At 46.6% G+C, this 15,675-nt stretch overlaps 1 protein-coding gene across 1 annotated transcript in view; it reads left to right on the top strand.

The window, feature by feature from the left end:
- CNTNAP2 (contactin associated protein 2) overlaps nucleotides 1-15,675 on the top strand; it is a 2,020,907-nt gene that overhangs the window by 1,795,071 nt on the left and 210,161 nt on the right. The window contains exon 17 of the mRNA XM_049894552.1: nucleotides 7,258-7,428. Coding sequence (XP_049750509.1) covers nucleotides 7,258-7,428 — 171 coding nt within the window. The remainder of the gene's footprint in view (nucleotides 1-7,257; nucleotides 7,429-15,675) is intronic.

The following is a 15,675-nucleotide window of genomic DNA, read 5'->3' as shown; positions in this document are numbered from 1 at the left end:
TGGTACTCTGAGGAACAGAAGAAGGCTGGTGGGGCTGGAGCATCATGAGTAAGGGAAGAGTGGAGCAAGACGGCATCAAAGGCGGGGTCAACATTATGAGGTCCTCGAAGTTCTGTCGCCCATGAGTGCCACGATTTACATAGATGGGCTCAGGGAAGACAGGAAGCAAAGCATGGCTGTCTCCTCCCGGGCTTTCTGAACCCTGAGGAGGAATCTCCTTCACTTCTCCTTCAGCAGGAACCTGAGAAAGAGGATACAGGAACAGTGGCAGCCTCCTCAGGCCTTATGTCTTTAAAAGGCAGAGTCCACACTGGGCTATGCCGGTAGAGGCAGAGAGGCCTTGCCATCACATTCAGGGCGTAGCTCTCTGACCTCTCCCTAAACCTGTGATGTACCAGCCATGGGAGAAGGGAAGGATACACGCCTACACAAAAGGCTCCTGTGGTTTTATGGACCCCGGAGTCAGGGGAGGGAGAAGTGGTAGGAGTGGGAAAGTGCTGAGCACTAAGTCAGAGAGAGAAAGGTATGTACTGACCGATATGTAGACAGAGGGAGAGGGAGAGAGAGGATGATGACGATGATGATAAGGAAAGAGAAAGAGATGAAGATAAAGATGTATACAGAGAGATAGATATGTACAGAGAGAGGTAGCTAGAGAGAGAGAGATGGGGTTATAAACAGAGAGAGAGAGAGAAATACATATAGGCATATATAGATGGGGGCAGGCGGAGCCTTGGTGGCACAAGGGTCAGCAGTTTAAACCCACCAACCACTCCTTGGAAACACTATGGGGCAGTTCTACTCTGTCCTATAGGATCGCTATGAGTCAGAATTGGCTTGATAGAAAGGGTTTATAGAGAGAGAGACTGAGGTACATACAGAGGGGTATAAATAGGTACAGCTAGAGAGAGAGAGAGACAGAATTATGTAGAGATACAGTTATATATATACAGAGAGAGAGAAAGAGCAATGAAGAGGAGGCTAGGGATAGAGATAGAAAGTGAGAGAGATGGAGACAGAGGGATAGAGGTTGTTGTTGTTGTTGTTGTTGTTGCTGTTGTTGTTGATAGGTGCCCTCAAGTGCACTCTGACTCCTAGAGACCAACAGGACAGAAAAGAACTGCCCCCAAGTTTTACCAAGGCCATTATCTTTACAGGAGCAAATCCCCAGATCTTTTCTCTCGTGGAGCTGCTGGGGGATTTGAACCACCAACCTTTCGGTTAGCAGCCCTGCACCACCAGGGCTCCTTGAGGTAGAGGCAGATAGAGATGAAGAGATAGATACAGATACAGATATCAGGTGCATCTATGATACACACACATACTTTTAACAAAAGGAGCTATGATGCATGTTTTATTCTGAAAATTGCCTGCCACTTAACAATATACAATTGGCAACTTATGTGGATTTATTTCACTGTTTATGGCAGCTTGTATTACATTTTATAGATATCCCGTAATAGATTCACACATTGTGGTTGTTTTCACTTGTTATTGCTGTTAAAAACTTCACATTTTTACAAACTACCCAAACTATTGAACAGCCAAACTTGAAAGGGTGTGTGTGTGTGCATGTGTGCGTTACTGTGTGTATATGTGTGCGTGTGTGTATGTATGTATGTGTCCATATGCATGTGCATGTATGTGTGTGGGCACATGTGTGTGCACGTACGTGTGCATGTATGTGTGCGGGCACATGAGTGTGCATGTGCATGCTGCTGTGTGTATGTGTGCATGTATGTATGTGTGTGTATGTGTGTGGTCACATGAGTGTGCATGTGTGCATGAGTACGTGTGTGCATATCGTGTGTGTGTGTGTGTGCATGCGTGTGTGTGCCCTGCTTGAGGTGGAGGGAGGAAGATTAAGGAGAAAGTGAAGTGGTTTGAAATCAGCAATAAAGGAACTGCTCTCCAGCACTAAATGTACTGGAGATTTATTCCCCTGCATCTGTACGTAAATGTCCTTTTGTTCTTGAAACAATAAATCCCTCGCAAACTCCCCACGAAGTTTTGCCATGGCGAGACGTGAGATTTTTTTCTGACAGAATCCAGTCGGTGCTGTGTTTGTGCTCCTTCAGGCCTGAATTTTAATGCCCTGTTCTTTCCCGAAGCCCCCAGCCTGGAAAAGGTCAGAAAGCGTCACATCTCAGCCTGCTGTGCTCTGGGCAGCTGCCAGCCCTTTGGAAATCACTGCTTTCAGAAACCAGTTTCCGCCACCACCTACTTGGTTTCAAATTAGCGTAACCTACCGCACCACGCCGTAGCAGCCAGGCCTTCACTGTTGCTCTTTCTTTATAATCTAGATTCATTTTAAAAGATACTGAGATTCTCAAACTGCCAAACCTTGGACAATTTTCCATCACTCTCAATACCATCAACGGTGAGACAAAGAGACCGAATCCTGTCTTTTAACTTGAAGTGGAGAATTGTCTTGGTCGTGTATTGCTGCTGTACACAGACACACAAGGGCGTGGCTTTAACAAACAGAGATTTATTTTCTCACAGTTTAGGGCATCAGAAGTCCAAATTCAGGGCCCGGCTCTGGGGGAAGGCTATCTCTGTCTGTCAGCTCTGGGGGAAGGACCTTGTCTCTTTCCGCTTCTGGTCCTTGGCTCCTCGGTGATCTTCTCGTGGCATGTGTCTCTTCCCTTCAGTTTGCGCTTGCTTACTTAACCTGCCCTTTATATCTCAACAAAGCTTGAGTTAAAACACGCCATACATTGACACTACCTCGTTAACATAACAAAGAAGACCTATTCCCAAACGGAATTATAAACACGAGTATAGAAGGATTTACAACACTTATTTTGGGGGGACACAATTCATTTCAATCTCTTCTTTCTCTTCTTTCGGTGCAAACCTTCTCTCCTGCGGCCCATGGGATCTTGGCACAGTGCCCAGGTGCCTCAGGGCCTGCAGGCTGTGTTGGCCACGCACTCAGCAGCACCTTCCAGCAATCATGCTCTTTCTGCTTCAGACTACATTAGCGACTCCCCACACTCCCAGTCAGCATCAGAGCCTGCACTGCCACACGCGAATTCCAGATTCCTACGAAATAAAGCCGCTCTAAATGGACATCTTCTAAATGGGCTTCACTGCACTCACTTTGCTATTTGCTTTACTTATGTAACAAACACAGAGTTATAGAACGTGTACTGGTCTCAAGTAATAGCACGGCCAGTATGTGTTCTCTGCGAGCTGCTAGAATTCATGTGACAGTCTTCACGCCGGCTGGTCACTAGCCAAGCTCAGGATGTCCAGCATGACTGGGTTCCACCAGGAAACCAGCAGCAGAGGATTCCAGTGGCAAAGTGGGACCCCCAATGCCATGTTCCCTCTGCATTCTTAACGTCTGAGCATCTGTTTCAGTTTCAATACTCTCTTTTTTCTTTTTTGGCAATTCAACAATTTTTACAGTATAATTCAGTAATATTGATTACATTCGTCATGTTGTGCAATGAATCTAACCCTCCTTTTCCAAATTACTCCATCCCCATGAATATAAATGGATGGATCCTGGCTGAAAGCAGAGAACACCAGAAGGATGTTTACCTGTGTTTTATTGACTATGCAAAGGCATTTGACTGTGTGGATCGTACTAAATTATGGATAACATTGCAAAGAATGGGAATTCCAGAACACTTAATTGTGCTCATGAGGAACCTGTACATAAATCAAGAGGCAGGTGTTCGGACAGAATGAGGAAATGCTAAGTGGTTTAAAGTCAGGAAATACCATACCAAAAAACCAAACCCATTGCCACCAAGTCAATTCCGACTCACAGCAAACATATAGAACAGAGTGGAACTGCCCCATAGGGTTTCCAAGGGGCGGCTGGTGAATTTGAACTGCCAACCTTTTGGTTAGCAACTGCGTTCTTAACCATTGTGCCACCAGGGCTCCACAAGAGGTATTTAAAGTACAGAATGTGTTTTCTCACAGTTCTGGAGGTGAAATAGCAAAATCAGGGTCTCGGCTCTGTCAATTCCTTCCTTATCAGTAGTCCTGGGCCTTCCTGGGCTCATGGACGATCTTCATATGATGTCTGTCTTCCCCTGGGTGTGTGTCACTGTCTATTCTGGTTTTCTTATAACTCAAAAGTGATTGGGTTTAGAACCCACTCAACACTGGCATGTCCTCATTAAGATGACAAAAAAAAAAAAAAGAAAACCTATTTTCAAGACAACATCTATACGTAAATGAATTAAACACATATTTTGGGGGACACAGTTCAATCTATAATACAGCCATCTGTACAAGGCATGATTTCCCTGTGAATAAGTCCATTCAAGAGACCAAATTAGATCAGGGTTTCTTAGTGCTCGTAGAATTAGCACAAAGGGGAATTCGTCAAACCGGAATCACTGCTTGCACCACCCTCCTCTTCTCAGGGATGTTTCTGTCTGAATAAGCAGTGCTGGACCTCAGGTAAATATTGACGTGTTTCACTTTAGCTTCCTTTTTCTAGAATCGTTTTAGATGACTGCCCTTCTGTTAATACGCCACTACATCAGAAAACGAGAATGTACTTGACTGGATTAAAACTTTCAAATGTTAACTGTATGCGTGTTGTGGGGATCCAGCCTAAAGAGACAGCATTGCCCTGCTTAACGCCGCTGAAGTGTGGTTGGGACTTCCAGCCTCGCAGGCACTTTGGCTGTTAAAGGCTCTCACCCATTAAAAGCGGTTGCCATCAAGTCGACTCCAACTCATCGTGACCCCGTGTGTGTCAGGGCTGATGTTTCAGAAGTAGATTCACCAGGCCTTTCTTTTGAGGTGCCCGTGGGTGGACCCCAACCTCCAACCTTTTCATTAGCAGCCGAGCGTGTTGACGGTTTGCACCACCCGGGGACTCCGCCTCCTGGATACAGAGACATAAAACGTTGTTGTGTGATGAAGGAGCCAGGACCTCACCCGGGCTGTCCAGCTTCCATTACCTGTCAGATTTTTCCAAAACGACTGGTGAGGATGTTGGCAGAAGGAGTAAATACCAGTCCTGTTTATTAAATACTCCTTCCCTGGACTAAAACGAAAACCGAACCCGTGGCCATCAAGTCAACTGCAACTTTTGGCGACTCTGAAATCAATGGCTGATTTTTCAGAAGTAGATACCCAGAGTGGGCTGGAACCTCTAACCTTTCAGTGAGCAGCCAAGAGTGTTAACCGTTTGTACCACCCAGTGCTTCCTTACCCCATTAAAAAACCAAGCCAAACCTGTTGCCATCAAGTTGATTCCAACTTATAGCGACCCTATGGGACAGAGAAGAACTGCCCCATGGAGTTTCCAAGGCTGAAATCTTTATGGAAGCATCTTTCTCCCACAGAGCAGCTGGTGGGTTCTAACCACTGACCTTCCGATGAGCAGCCGAGAACTTGACCACTGCGCCACCAGGGCTCCTCACCCCATTAGGACAAGCTAAACCTCCTGCTCTGAGGACTCGTCCTCATTTCCGCCCGATTCCAGGACTCTGACGGCAAGAGAGTTGCAATTTGTACTTCAACTTCAGTTTTCTCGGGCAGGCCCTTTGCTGTGGCTGTAGGGTGGGCTCACCTCCCCTCACTGCAGATTGAGTGCTTTTCAGTCTTGTGCCAGAGGACGGCTCAGCCTCTCGTGACAGCGACACCAGTGGTAGGGTCTTTTTCTTTGGGGTATTCAGTCTACCTAATAGCACAGAACAGTCTTCTTTCCAAGAGGGAACTGGCATGTTTTTCTCCTACTGGAAGCCATGATTTTACAATTTAAAAAAAAAAAACTTAAAGTTGCTCTGAGACTTTTTGGACACATTAAGAAGAATGGACTCCCACCGCCGTTGTGTTTACCTTAAGTAGGACTTCTACAAACGTATCTCTCGATTATGTACTGGTTAGGTACTGCCGTAAACGTATCTAGGTATCACTGTGTCTAGATGTTTCTAAGAACAAAAATAAAGAGCATTCATGAAATAAGAGGGTATCTTCATACCTATGACTTAGTAATATTGTATGTTTAACTTAAAACTATGGCTTAAACATAGCAGTACCTACATGAAATCAGTTTTATTTAAGAATAGTAGTTCAACTTAATACTGCGTATGTGTAGGATTGGTGTAAAAGAAAGGAAAATATGGTTTGTGTGTGAATCAAACCACGGAGCAAACTTAGCCTGTGCGGTGTGTTCTTGGGAGGAAGACGGTCTTTGAACAAAAAGTCAGTGAAAGCTGTGGATTTAGCAGTAAATCTAGAGGTGCTGGTGGCTGTCTGAAAGCTTGCCATGAGTTTCAGTCCACAGCTCTGCTGTGAAACGCACTCAGAAATGTGACTTTAAAAAGGAACCACTTCCCTAGAGATGAAGCTGAGAGCCAACTCTCAGCCTTAAAGTTCCTGGTCCTTGGGTTCTAGTGGAAAGTGTAATCAGTGTGGGCTTTTTATCTTGGCCTGTGAAAGTCTCTTCTTCCGGGGGTACTGGCTACTCTGTCCCGAAAGGGGAGTGAGTGTGTGTGTGCGTGTGCGTGTACATGTGTGTGCATGTGCACACACGTGTGTTTGGGGAGCCTGGGCAGGGGACATCCAGTTGTTCTACTCCTAGACCCTGAGGGTAGAAGCCGAATGAGAGCTGGGAGTGGCTCAGCCACTGTCCCCCGCCCCAAGGAGCCCCAGAGGAGCCACTCAGGGAGACGCCCCCGTGCAGTCATCCCCCAGGACTGGGCAGGGGAGGTGGGGACACCACTCCAGCAGTCAGCCACCTGCTCCTCCACAATTCTTCATCTGTGTGCCCCATTGCATTCCAATGCAGCTGTGCCAAGCATCTGGGCACAAACATTGTTTGTCCCCAAGCAGAACACCCAAACCCCACTCCTGCCTTCCCCTGCTGTGTCCTCATGCTTCCTGCCCTCATTCAAAGCAGCCCCACCCACCCACTTAAAACACCACCCGGGCTTCTCCCCCGCACCCCGTCTCCTCTGCCAGCAGTCACTCCCTGGAGTCCCTGCAGCCTGCTCGAGGCAGGACCCCGACTACCCATCTGTAATAAAACAGTTGATGCACACGCACACACACACACACGCGCGCACACACGCACACACACATGCACACACACACTCATGCCTTTGGAAAGTATAGAGCAGCTCTGTGGGGTTCAGTGCACTGTTGCTCAGCAGGATTAGAGGAAATGGGGCTTATTGCCAATAAAGATTTATCAAAGCCCCAGAAACAGATATTTTTACGTTGCTGCCATGACCCAGGTGTAAATTCCCCTGTTCTTTTCTCCCCCCACCACAGGGAACTACTGGAACGCAGCCTCCTTCCCAGACCCTTCGTCCCACCTCCACTTCTCCACTTTCCAAGGGGAGACCAGTGCCGACATTTCCTTCTACTTCAAAACGCTGATCCCTCGTGGGGTATTTCTGGAAAACCTGGGGAACACGGACTTCATCAAGCTGGAGCTGAAGTGTGAGTATGAGCCACAAGTCTGCTCCTGGGCAGCTACCTTTGTCCCCACAAGCTGGCTGAGCCCACTCCATCCCAACATCCACCCTCTCTGGTGTCCCAAAGTGCTAGGACAGGGTGCACACCTGAGTGGGCATGGGTACTGGTGCTCAGACGCCCACAGGGAAACAGATGCCACTCAGGAAGACAAGGTAGACCAGATGCCTGACACTGATATCAGGAAGATGAGGTAGACCAGATGCCTGACACGGATAGGGCAAATAGATGTTGAAACTGTCCCTTTTTGTGTGGTTGTTTTCCAAGGAGACTCAGGTGTGTGTAAGGCTATCTGAGGGCCAGGAACAAGGGCAGAAAGAAGAGCATAAAGGATAATGACAGTCACAGAAATTAGCATCTATATGTTTAACCAGGCAGCGGGGACAACAGTCCTGTGTGATGGACGCAGCTCTCTGGAAGAAGCCCCAGACCACACACCCTTTAAAAGCTGAAGTTCTGAATTTATTCCTCCCAGGGCACAGACATACCAGCCCAGAGGCCACTCAGCTCAGCTCAGCTGGCCTTGGCTCTGGAGGACCCACCTGAGGTCGCAGGCTCGGTCACCATCTGTGGAAGGCAGAGGTGTCTGAAGCTGACAAGTGTGAGTCCTGCCCCTTTATCCTTGGGGCCTGAATCGGCTTTAGGAATTTACAACCTGCAGGATTCCAAGCGAGGTGAATATTTGCAAACTCCCCAATCTCCCAGAGAGGAAGTCAGAGCCAGCCAGACCGGAGTCACCCATCAGCTGCGTCCCAGCACAGATCTTGGCTCCTGCTCGCCAGCACAGGACATCTCCCTCCCACCTGTCCCTTCCATCTTAGCGGTTATGGTGCTGGGTTTGGTCCAGAATAATCCCAAACCCGTGTCCCATACTACCTGGTGGAACCTCTCCTCTCTTTGTAGCTCTAACTATGCAATATCGTTTCAAAAGGGGATACCAGTTGCTGTCCAGTTGATCCTGATTCATGGCACCCCCATGTGTGCAGAGTAGAACCGTGCTCCACAGGGTTTTCAACGGCTGGTCTTTCAGAGGTAGATTGCCAGGCCTTTCTTCCGAGCACCTCTGGGTAGACTCAAACCTCCAACCTTTCGGTTAACAGTTGAGCACGTTAACCATTTGAGCCACTCAGGGACTCCTATAGCTTCTCCACTGAGGTTCAAAGAAGCCTAGTAGGCGAAAGGCAGATCTCCGAATTTGAGAACAACTTCTTCAAGGTAAACAAGAAGCCTGCTCCCATGAAGTACCCAGAGAAAAGTGACAAGCTGCCACGTCGCCAGCTCACCAGGGCTCACAGACCAAAGGGTGCAAGGGGGCCCCGGGCCCCTCCTCCCCACACCTTATCATCCCCCAGCCAGGAGAGCTGGTTTCTGCGGCCAAATCTTTGCACCATCTCTACTTCGTCTCCCCTCAGCTCCCATGCCCCCTAATCCCCTTCTGTTAGGAATTCAAATTCTGTCTCTCTGTGAGCACATCTCAAAGGACCCGTGTCCCTGTTCATGCCTACTCCTATTCGGCTTCCAGACTAAGATCTTGTTAATTAACCATGTGCCTTGCTGTCAGGACTGGGAGGTTCTTGACTCTATAACCGACAGTCGTTATACAGCAAGCTAAGGAGACCTGTCAGCAGTCCAACATGCAGGGAGAAAAGTGCATCCCATTCGCATAATTAAAGGTAAACTTTTAAACTCTGTGTTGTTATCGGTAGTTGCCGTCTAGTCAGCTCCGATTCGTGGCGACCTTACACTGGGCTTCACTTATTTCCTGTCTGTGTGTATCCACTGGCTGAGTGGGTGTTCCCTGAGTATCCACTGTGTCCCAGGGGCTGTGCAAGGCGCTAAGGACACGTTGTAAAATCAAGCATCATTTTTTCCCTCAAAGATCTTGCTGTTTGTTTTGGAAAACCAGCAACTAAATCAGTAGTTACGATAATAATAAAAAACACCTTGTCTTGGACACAGACTCCCTGTGTCTCCAGACTTTACTCCAGCCATTACTCTCAGGCGTCACTCTTGCTCGCTCTAACTACCCTCTGAAGAGGGTACCATCACTAACATCTCCATTTAGAAATAAGGAACCTGAGGCACAGAGCCAGGGAGCTGCCTGACCAAGGTCCCACGCCGGGAAGTGGCAGAGACAAAGCCTTGTCCATCTGTCCCAGAGTTCCCGCTCTTTCTATGGAACGGTACTGTCCCAGAACACACAGGGAGAGGTGGCTGAGGTGCAGAGGGGGCGACCAGGAGGGCTTCCCAGGGCTGCAACGCCTTCACTGACTTATGCCGGTAGAGCAGGAGCCAACAATGCGAGGAGGGTGAGGGAAGAAAACTTGTTTCAGGGTGAGGAAGCCACATGACGGAGGTGTGGGGGCTGAGCTGAAGGACCCAGGAGGAAACAGCCCCAGAGCCACAGCAGGGGTGTGTGCATGGGGGGAGAGGCTGGGGTCAGGGCACTCACCATGCTGGGCAAAGGGGCCGAGTGGGCATGACCCTGAAATTACAGTGAGCAGGAAAGTAATGTGATCAGAATTACACTCACCAGAGAGGAGACTGGAAGCAAGAGAAGAAGCCAAGATTCTCGACAAGTATTAAGATAGTGGGACAGGAATTGAAAGGGTGATGGCAGTGAAGGTTTACAAATATGAGAAATCCTGAAGAAACAGATTCCACAGGTTTTGATAAAATGTTTATGCAGGATGTGTGGGAGGAAGACCCTGGAATGGGGGAGGGGTGGGAACTAAATACACTAAATAGACAATAGATAAGTAGAAACTTTGGTGAAGGGTAAGACAGTACACAAACTAGGGAGGCCAGCACAACTTGTACAAGGCAATATCGTATAAGCTCCATAGACACATCCAAACTCCCTGAGGGACAGAATTGCTGGGCTGAGGGCTGTGGGGATCATAGTTTCAGGGACACATCTAGCTTAATTGGCATAACAGAGCTTATAAAGAATATGTTTTACATTCTACTTTGGTAAGTGGTGTCTGGGGACTTAAAAGCTTGTGAGCAGCCGTCTAAGATACTCTGCTGGTCTCACCCCATCTGGAGCAAGGGAGAATGAAGAAAACAAAAGACACAAGGGAAAGATTAGTCCAAAGGACTAATGGACCACAACTACCACAGCCTCCACCAGACTGAGTCCAGCACAACTGAATGGTGCCTGGCTACCACCACTGACTGCTCTGACAGGGATGGCAATAGAGGGTCCCAGACAGAGCTGGAGAAAAACATAGAACAAAATTCTAACTCACAAAGACAAAAAGAGCAGACTTACTGATCTGACAGAGACTGGAGAAACCCCAAAAGCATGGCCCCCAGACACCCTTATAGCTCAGTAATGAAGTCACTTCTGAGGTTCACCCTTCAGCCGAAGATTAGACAGGCCCATAAAACAAAATGAGACTAAATGTCACACCAGTCCAGGGGCAAGGACTAGAAGGCAGGAGGGGACAGGAAAGCTGGTAATGTGGAACTTCGGAAAGTATTGACATGTCGTGGAGCTCGCAACCAATGTCACAAAACAATATGTGTATTAATTGTTTAATAAGAAGCTAGTTTGTTCTGTAAACCATCATCTAAAATACAATAAATAAATAAAATAAAATGAAAAAACAAAAAAAGAGAAAATAAATGTTTGGAAAAAAAAAAAGATCCTGGAATGGATCTAGTATCTGGTTTCAAGGTTATAGGGATGGGGCACCTTCGATAGGGAGTATGGCATTTGGGGGCAAAATACAAACTACGTTTTGGATATTTTGAGTTTGAGTGTCTGTGTCACCTTTCACACAGGTGACCTTGGTTCAGTGCCTGGTCAGTGCAGGTTATGTGCAGCTACCACTCATCCATCAGTGGAGGCCTGTAATGCTGCACAGGTGTCAGCGGAGCTTCCAGACTAAGAAAGACGAGGAAGAAAAGCCTGGTAATCTACCTCTGAAAATCATCCAGGGAAAACCCTGTGGATCACAACCGTCCAATCTGCAACCAGTCACGTGTGGGACTGAGCAGCATTCCTTCTGTTGTGCTTGGGGTCTCCACGAGTTGGCAGATGCCATGGCAGTTGACAACAGCCATAAGTCTCAGCATCTCTAAAGATCTAAGGCCCAAGGGTTGATGATACTCTTCAGTGCCTTAACTTCCTGTCTACTGACCGAGACTCTCAAAGCTGCAGGAAGTATTGTAGCCAGCACCAAGAAGAAAGTTTTCTCAGAGATGGCATCATTTTAACTGAGCCTTGGAATAAATGGCAAAGATGGGAAAGACCATTTCTGGCTCAGGATGGCAAGGGGAAATAACAGAGTCATAAACGGCATGCACAGGCCAGAAGGTCCAGCTCCATCGCACACCAGTGCAGTGGGGAGTTGGGAACGTGGCTCAGGGCCAGCACCTCTAGGTCAGACAGTGTCTGGCACGTGGTAGATGCTGAATAAACATCTGTTGAATGAGTGAAATGAATGAGTGTGCTGTCAGTCTAGTGGAGAACTGTGGAACATCTAGACAGCAAAGGACAGCACCGTCACGGAGAGCCTGGTGGCCAAATTAAGACAAACAAAATGTTTCAGGTGGAAGGACAGTTGCAGTTGGTGGAATTTTAAAATTCAAGGTCTCACTAGAAATCAGTTTGGGAGATGAGGAGTGAGATCCATGATGTGGCCAGGCAAAAGGGACTCCAGGCTGTGGAGAAAGTTGGGAGACTGGAGGCCACAGTGTCGTCTGGGTTGTTCACACCACTGTTGATGTGGTCCAAGGTGGTGGCTAGGAATGGAGAGGACAGGGACTTGTGAGCCAAAGGTAGCAGTTCTGGGGTTCAGCCACTGACAGGAAAAGGAAAGGGAGAGGTTGTGTCTCAAAAGCACACACCACTGAATGAAGGCTCTGGCACCATGTTGTTGCTGAGTGCTGAGAGGCGAGGGGTAGACCAGACCAGCTGCCTCCCTGGCCCCACAATATGGGCGGTAGAAAAAGGAGCTGCAGGGCAGATGGTTGTATGTCAGGGTCCCCTTAGGTGGGTGTGTTTAATGATAAAGAGAAACCATGGAGTTTTCATTTTTGTTTAACAATCTAAAAGAGATTTCAGAGGGCACAGTGGACAAATTTTGAAGGGGATGTTCACTGAGCAGGAAACATGGAAAAAAGCACCCAGACACGGTCATAATATTTTAGCATAAGCATCCGTGTTGACCAAATTGTGAGCATTTGCACATAGCAAGAGGACTCGGGGAAAATATTTGCGTTTAGCCGAAGCAGGCATATCTCCTCAGAAGTGTGGAGGCAGCAGTCTAATGTCGTACTCATCTTAGAAAAGGATATTAAGGAAAAAACTCTCATTTTCCAAGATGCAGCCTTCTGCAGTGCACATGCTCAGGAAAGTCACGGAGGAAAAGACTGCAATATATAGAAACTCATGAATGAGAAGTAAACTAATGGCAATTTCGATATTTCTGAACTGGAATAATTCTTACATTAAAAGAACTTTGCTGTGTAGACATGAGGGCTGTCTCATTCCACTTACCTGGACTGTTGTGCTATTAGGGCATTATTTAGGGATTTTTTTTAAATATTGTGAGTTTTTATTAACACAAATCAGGTGTCGGCAGCTAGGTTTTTCATTTAATTATCCAATCTAACTGAAGTTATCAACACAGATTTAGGAAGAATTTTTGCATTTCTCTTACTTTGAAAGTTTGACTATGGCTTCAGTTTGTACTCGAGATTTGAGATCTGAAGAACGATTCTAACTTGGTCATCACAGTAAATAAGAGAAAACGATTATCTCCTCCCCCTCAAAAATTTAAAGACCTGAATATTTAATAGCAACACTGTAGTGTTTTTTTTTTAATTTCTCTAGGTTCCTGATTTAAACTTTTCAATTAGAATTATGGACAAAAAAATTTTTGGAGACGTAAATTAAAGATGAAATTTGTACATTAAAGCTAATTTTTATATTAGCTGTTTGTATTTTATTAAGTATGAAAAATACATAGATAATTGGAAAGTAAGAAAGTCAGATTAAATTTATCCAAATTTCTTTGCCGAGTTAAGGACAGTTACTTGAATGTATGGCATGGCTTCCCTAGGGTTAAAAGTTTAGGCTGAGTATAGGAGGCCCTCTGGGTATGAAAATCACCCACATTACCTTAGGGGTTACTGGTCTACCCACTGCTGCCGCCTGCAAGCCTATCTACTGGTCTGGAAATTTCCAGAAGTGGTTGGGAATTCCTCCCAAGCTAGCCAGAGAGAGCTACTTCTCTCCACAGAGCTTTTTGCCCTACCTTTCTCTCGCCACACCCCAGAGGAACCTTTAGAAGGCAACCCAGCTGCCTCTGCTTACACCTCCTGGTCTGGGTTGGTATGTAAGTTTCTGAATGCTGTTGTAATGCAGATACCACAAGTGGGTGGCTTTAAAGAACAAAAATTTATTTTCTCACAGCTCAGAAGGCTAGAGGTTTGAATTCAGGGCACCACGGTAGGGGAAGCCTCTTTCTCTGTCAGCTTTAGGGGAAGATTCTTGTCTCTCCCAGATTCTGTAGCCCTGTGGTTCCTCGGTTCCTTGGCAATCTTTACATGGCATCTCTTTGCCCCTCATTTCTGCTCCCTAGTCTCTGTGTCGGAAACCCTGGTGGTGTAGTGGTTAAGTGCTACGGCTGCTAACCAAAGGGTCGGCAGTTCGAATCCACCAGGCACTCCTTGGAAACTCTCTGGGGCAGTTCTACTCTGTCCTATAGGGCCTCTATGAGTCGGAATCGACTCGACAGTGCTGGGTTTGGTTTTTTGGTTTAGTCTCTGTGCCTGGGCTGCTCCTTATAACAAAGAGATTAGGCTTAGGACACACCCTACACTGATAGACCAAAAAAACAAACCTGCTGCTGTTGATTCCGACTCACCAGCGACCCTATAGGAGAGACTAGAGCTGCCCCATAGAGTTTCCAAGGCTGTAATCTCTATGGAAGCAGGCTGCCACATCTTTCTCTCATGGAGTGGCTGGTGGGTTCAAACCACCAACTTTTGGGTTAGCAACCAATTGCTTAACCACTGTGCCACCAGGGCTCCTTACTACACTGATTGTTGTTGTTGTTCTTGTTAGGTGCCATTGAGTCGGTTCCAACTCCTAACAACCCTGTGTACAACACAATGAAACACTGCCAGTCCTGTGCCATCCTCCAAATTATTGTTATGCTTAAGCCTATTGTTGCAGCCACTGTGTCAATCCATCTCTTTGAGAGTCTCCCTCTTTCACTGACCCTCTACTTTACCAAGCATCATGTCCTTTACCAGGGATATCATTCTCCTAATAACATGTCCAAATGACCAAATGTCACCATCCTTTCTTCTAAGGAGCTTTCTAGTTGTACTTCTTGCAAGACAGATTTGTTCATTCTTCTGGCAGTCCCTGGTGTATTCGATATTCCTCCCCAACACCAAAATCAAAGGCATCAATTCTTCCTCAGTCTTCCTATTCATCGTCCAGCTTTCACATACATATGAGACAATTGAAAACACCATGCTTGGGTCAGGCACACCGTAGTCTTCAAGGTGACATCTTTGCTTTCCAACACTTTAAAGAGGTCTTTTAGAACAGATATACCCAATGCAATGTGTCTTTTGATCTCTTGATGCTACTTCCACGGGTGTTGATTATGGATCCAAGTACAATGAAATCCTTGACTTCAATCTTTTCTCCATTTATCATGATCTTGCGTTTTGGTCCAGTTGTGAGGATTTTTTGTTTTCTTTATGTTTAGGTGTAATCCATACTGAAGGCTGTGGTCTTTGATCTTCATCAGTAAGTGCTTCAAGTCCTCTTCACTTTCAGCAAGAAAGGTTGTGTCATCCACTTAATACAGGTTGTTAATGACTCTTCCTCCATCCTGATGCCCCGTTCTTCCTCATATAGTCCAGCTTCTGGGATTATTTGCTCAGCATACAGATTACATAGGCATGGTGAAAGGATACAACCCTGACACACACCTTTCCTGACTTTAAACCACACAGTATCCCCTCGTTCTATTCCAACCACTGCCTCTTGATCCATGTACAGAGTCCTCACGAGCACAAGTTAAGTGTTCTGGAATTCCCATTCTCTGCAATGTTATCCATAATTTGTTATGATCCACACAGTCGAATGCCTTAGCACAGTCAATAAAACACAGGTAAACATCTTTCTTGTATTCTCTGCTTTCAGCCAGGATCCATCTGACGTCAGCAATGATATCCTGG

This window comes from Elephas maximus, chromosome 8 (assembly GCF_024166365.1).
Source record: "Elephas maximus indicus isolate mEleMax1 chromosome 8, mEleMax1 primary haplotype, whole genome shotgun sequence".
Classification (NCBI taxonomy): Eukaryota; Metazoa; Chordata; class Mammalia; order Proboscidea; family Elephantidae; genus Elephas; species Elephas maximus.
This window is presented reverse-complemented; position numbering and strand designations above follow the sequence as displayed.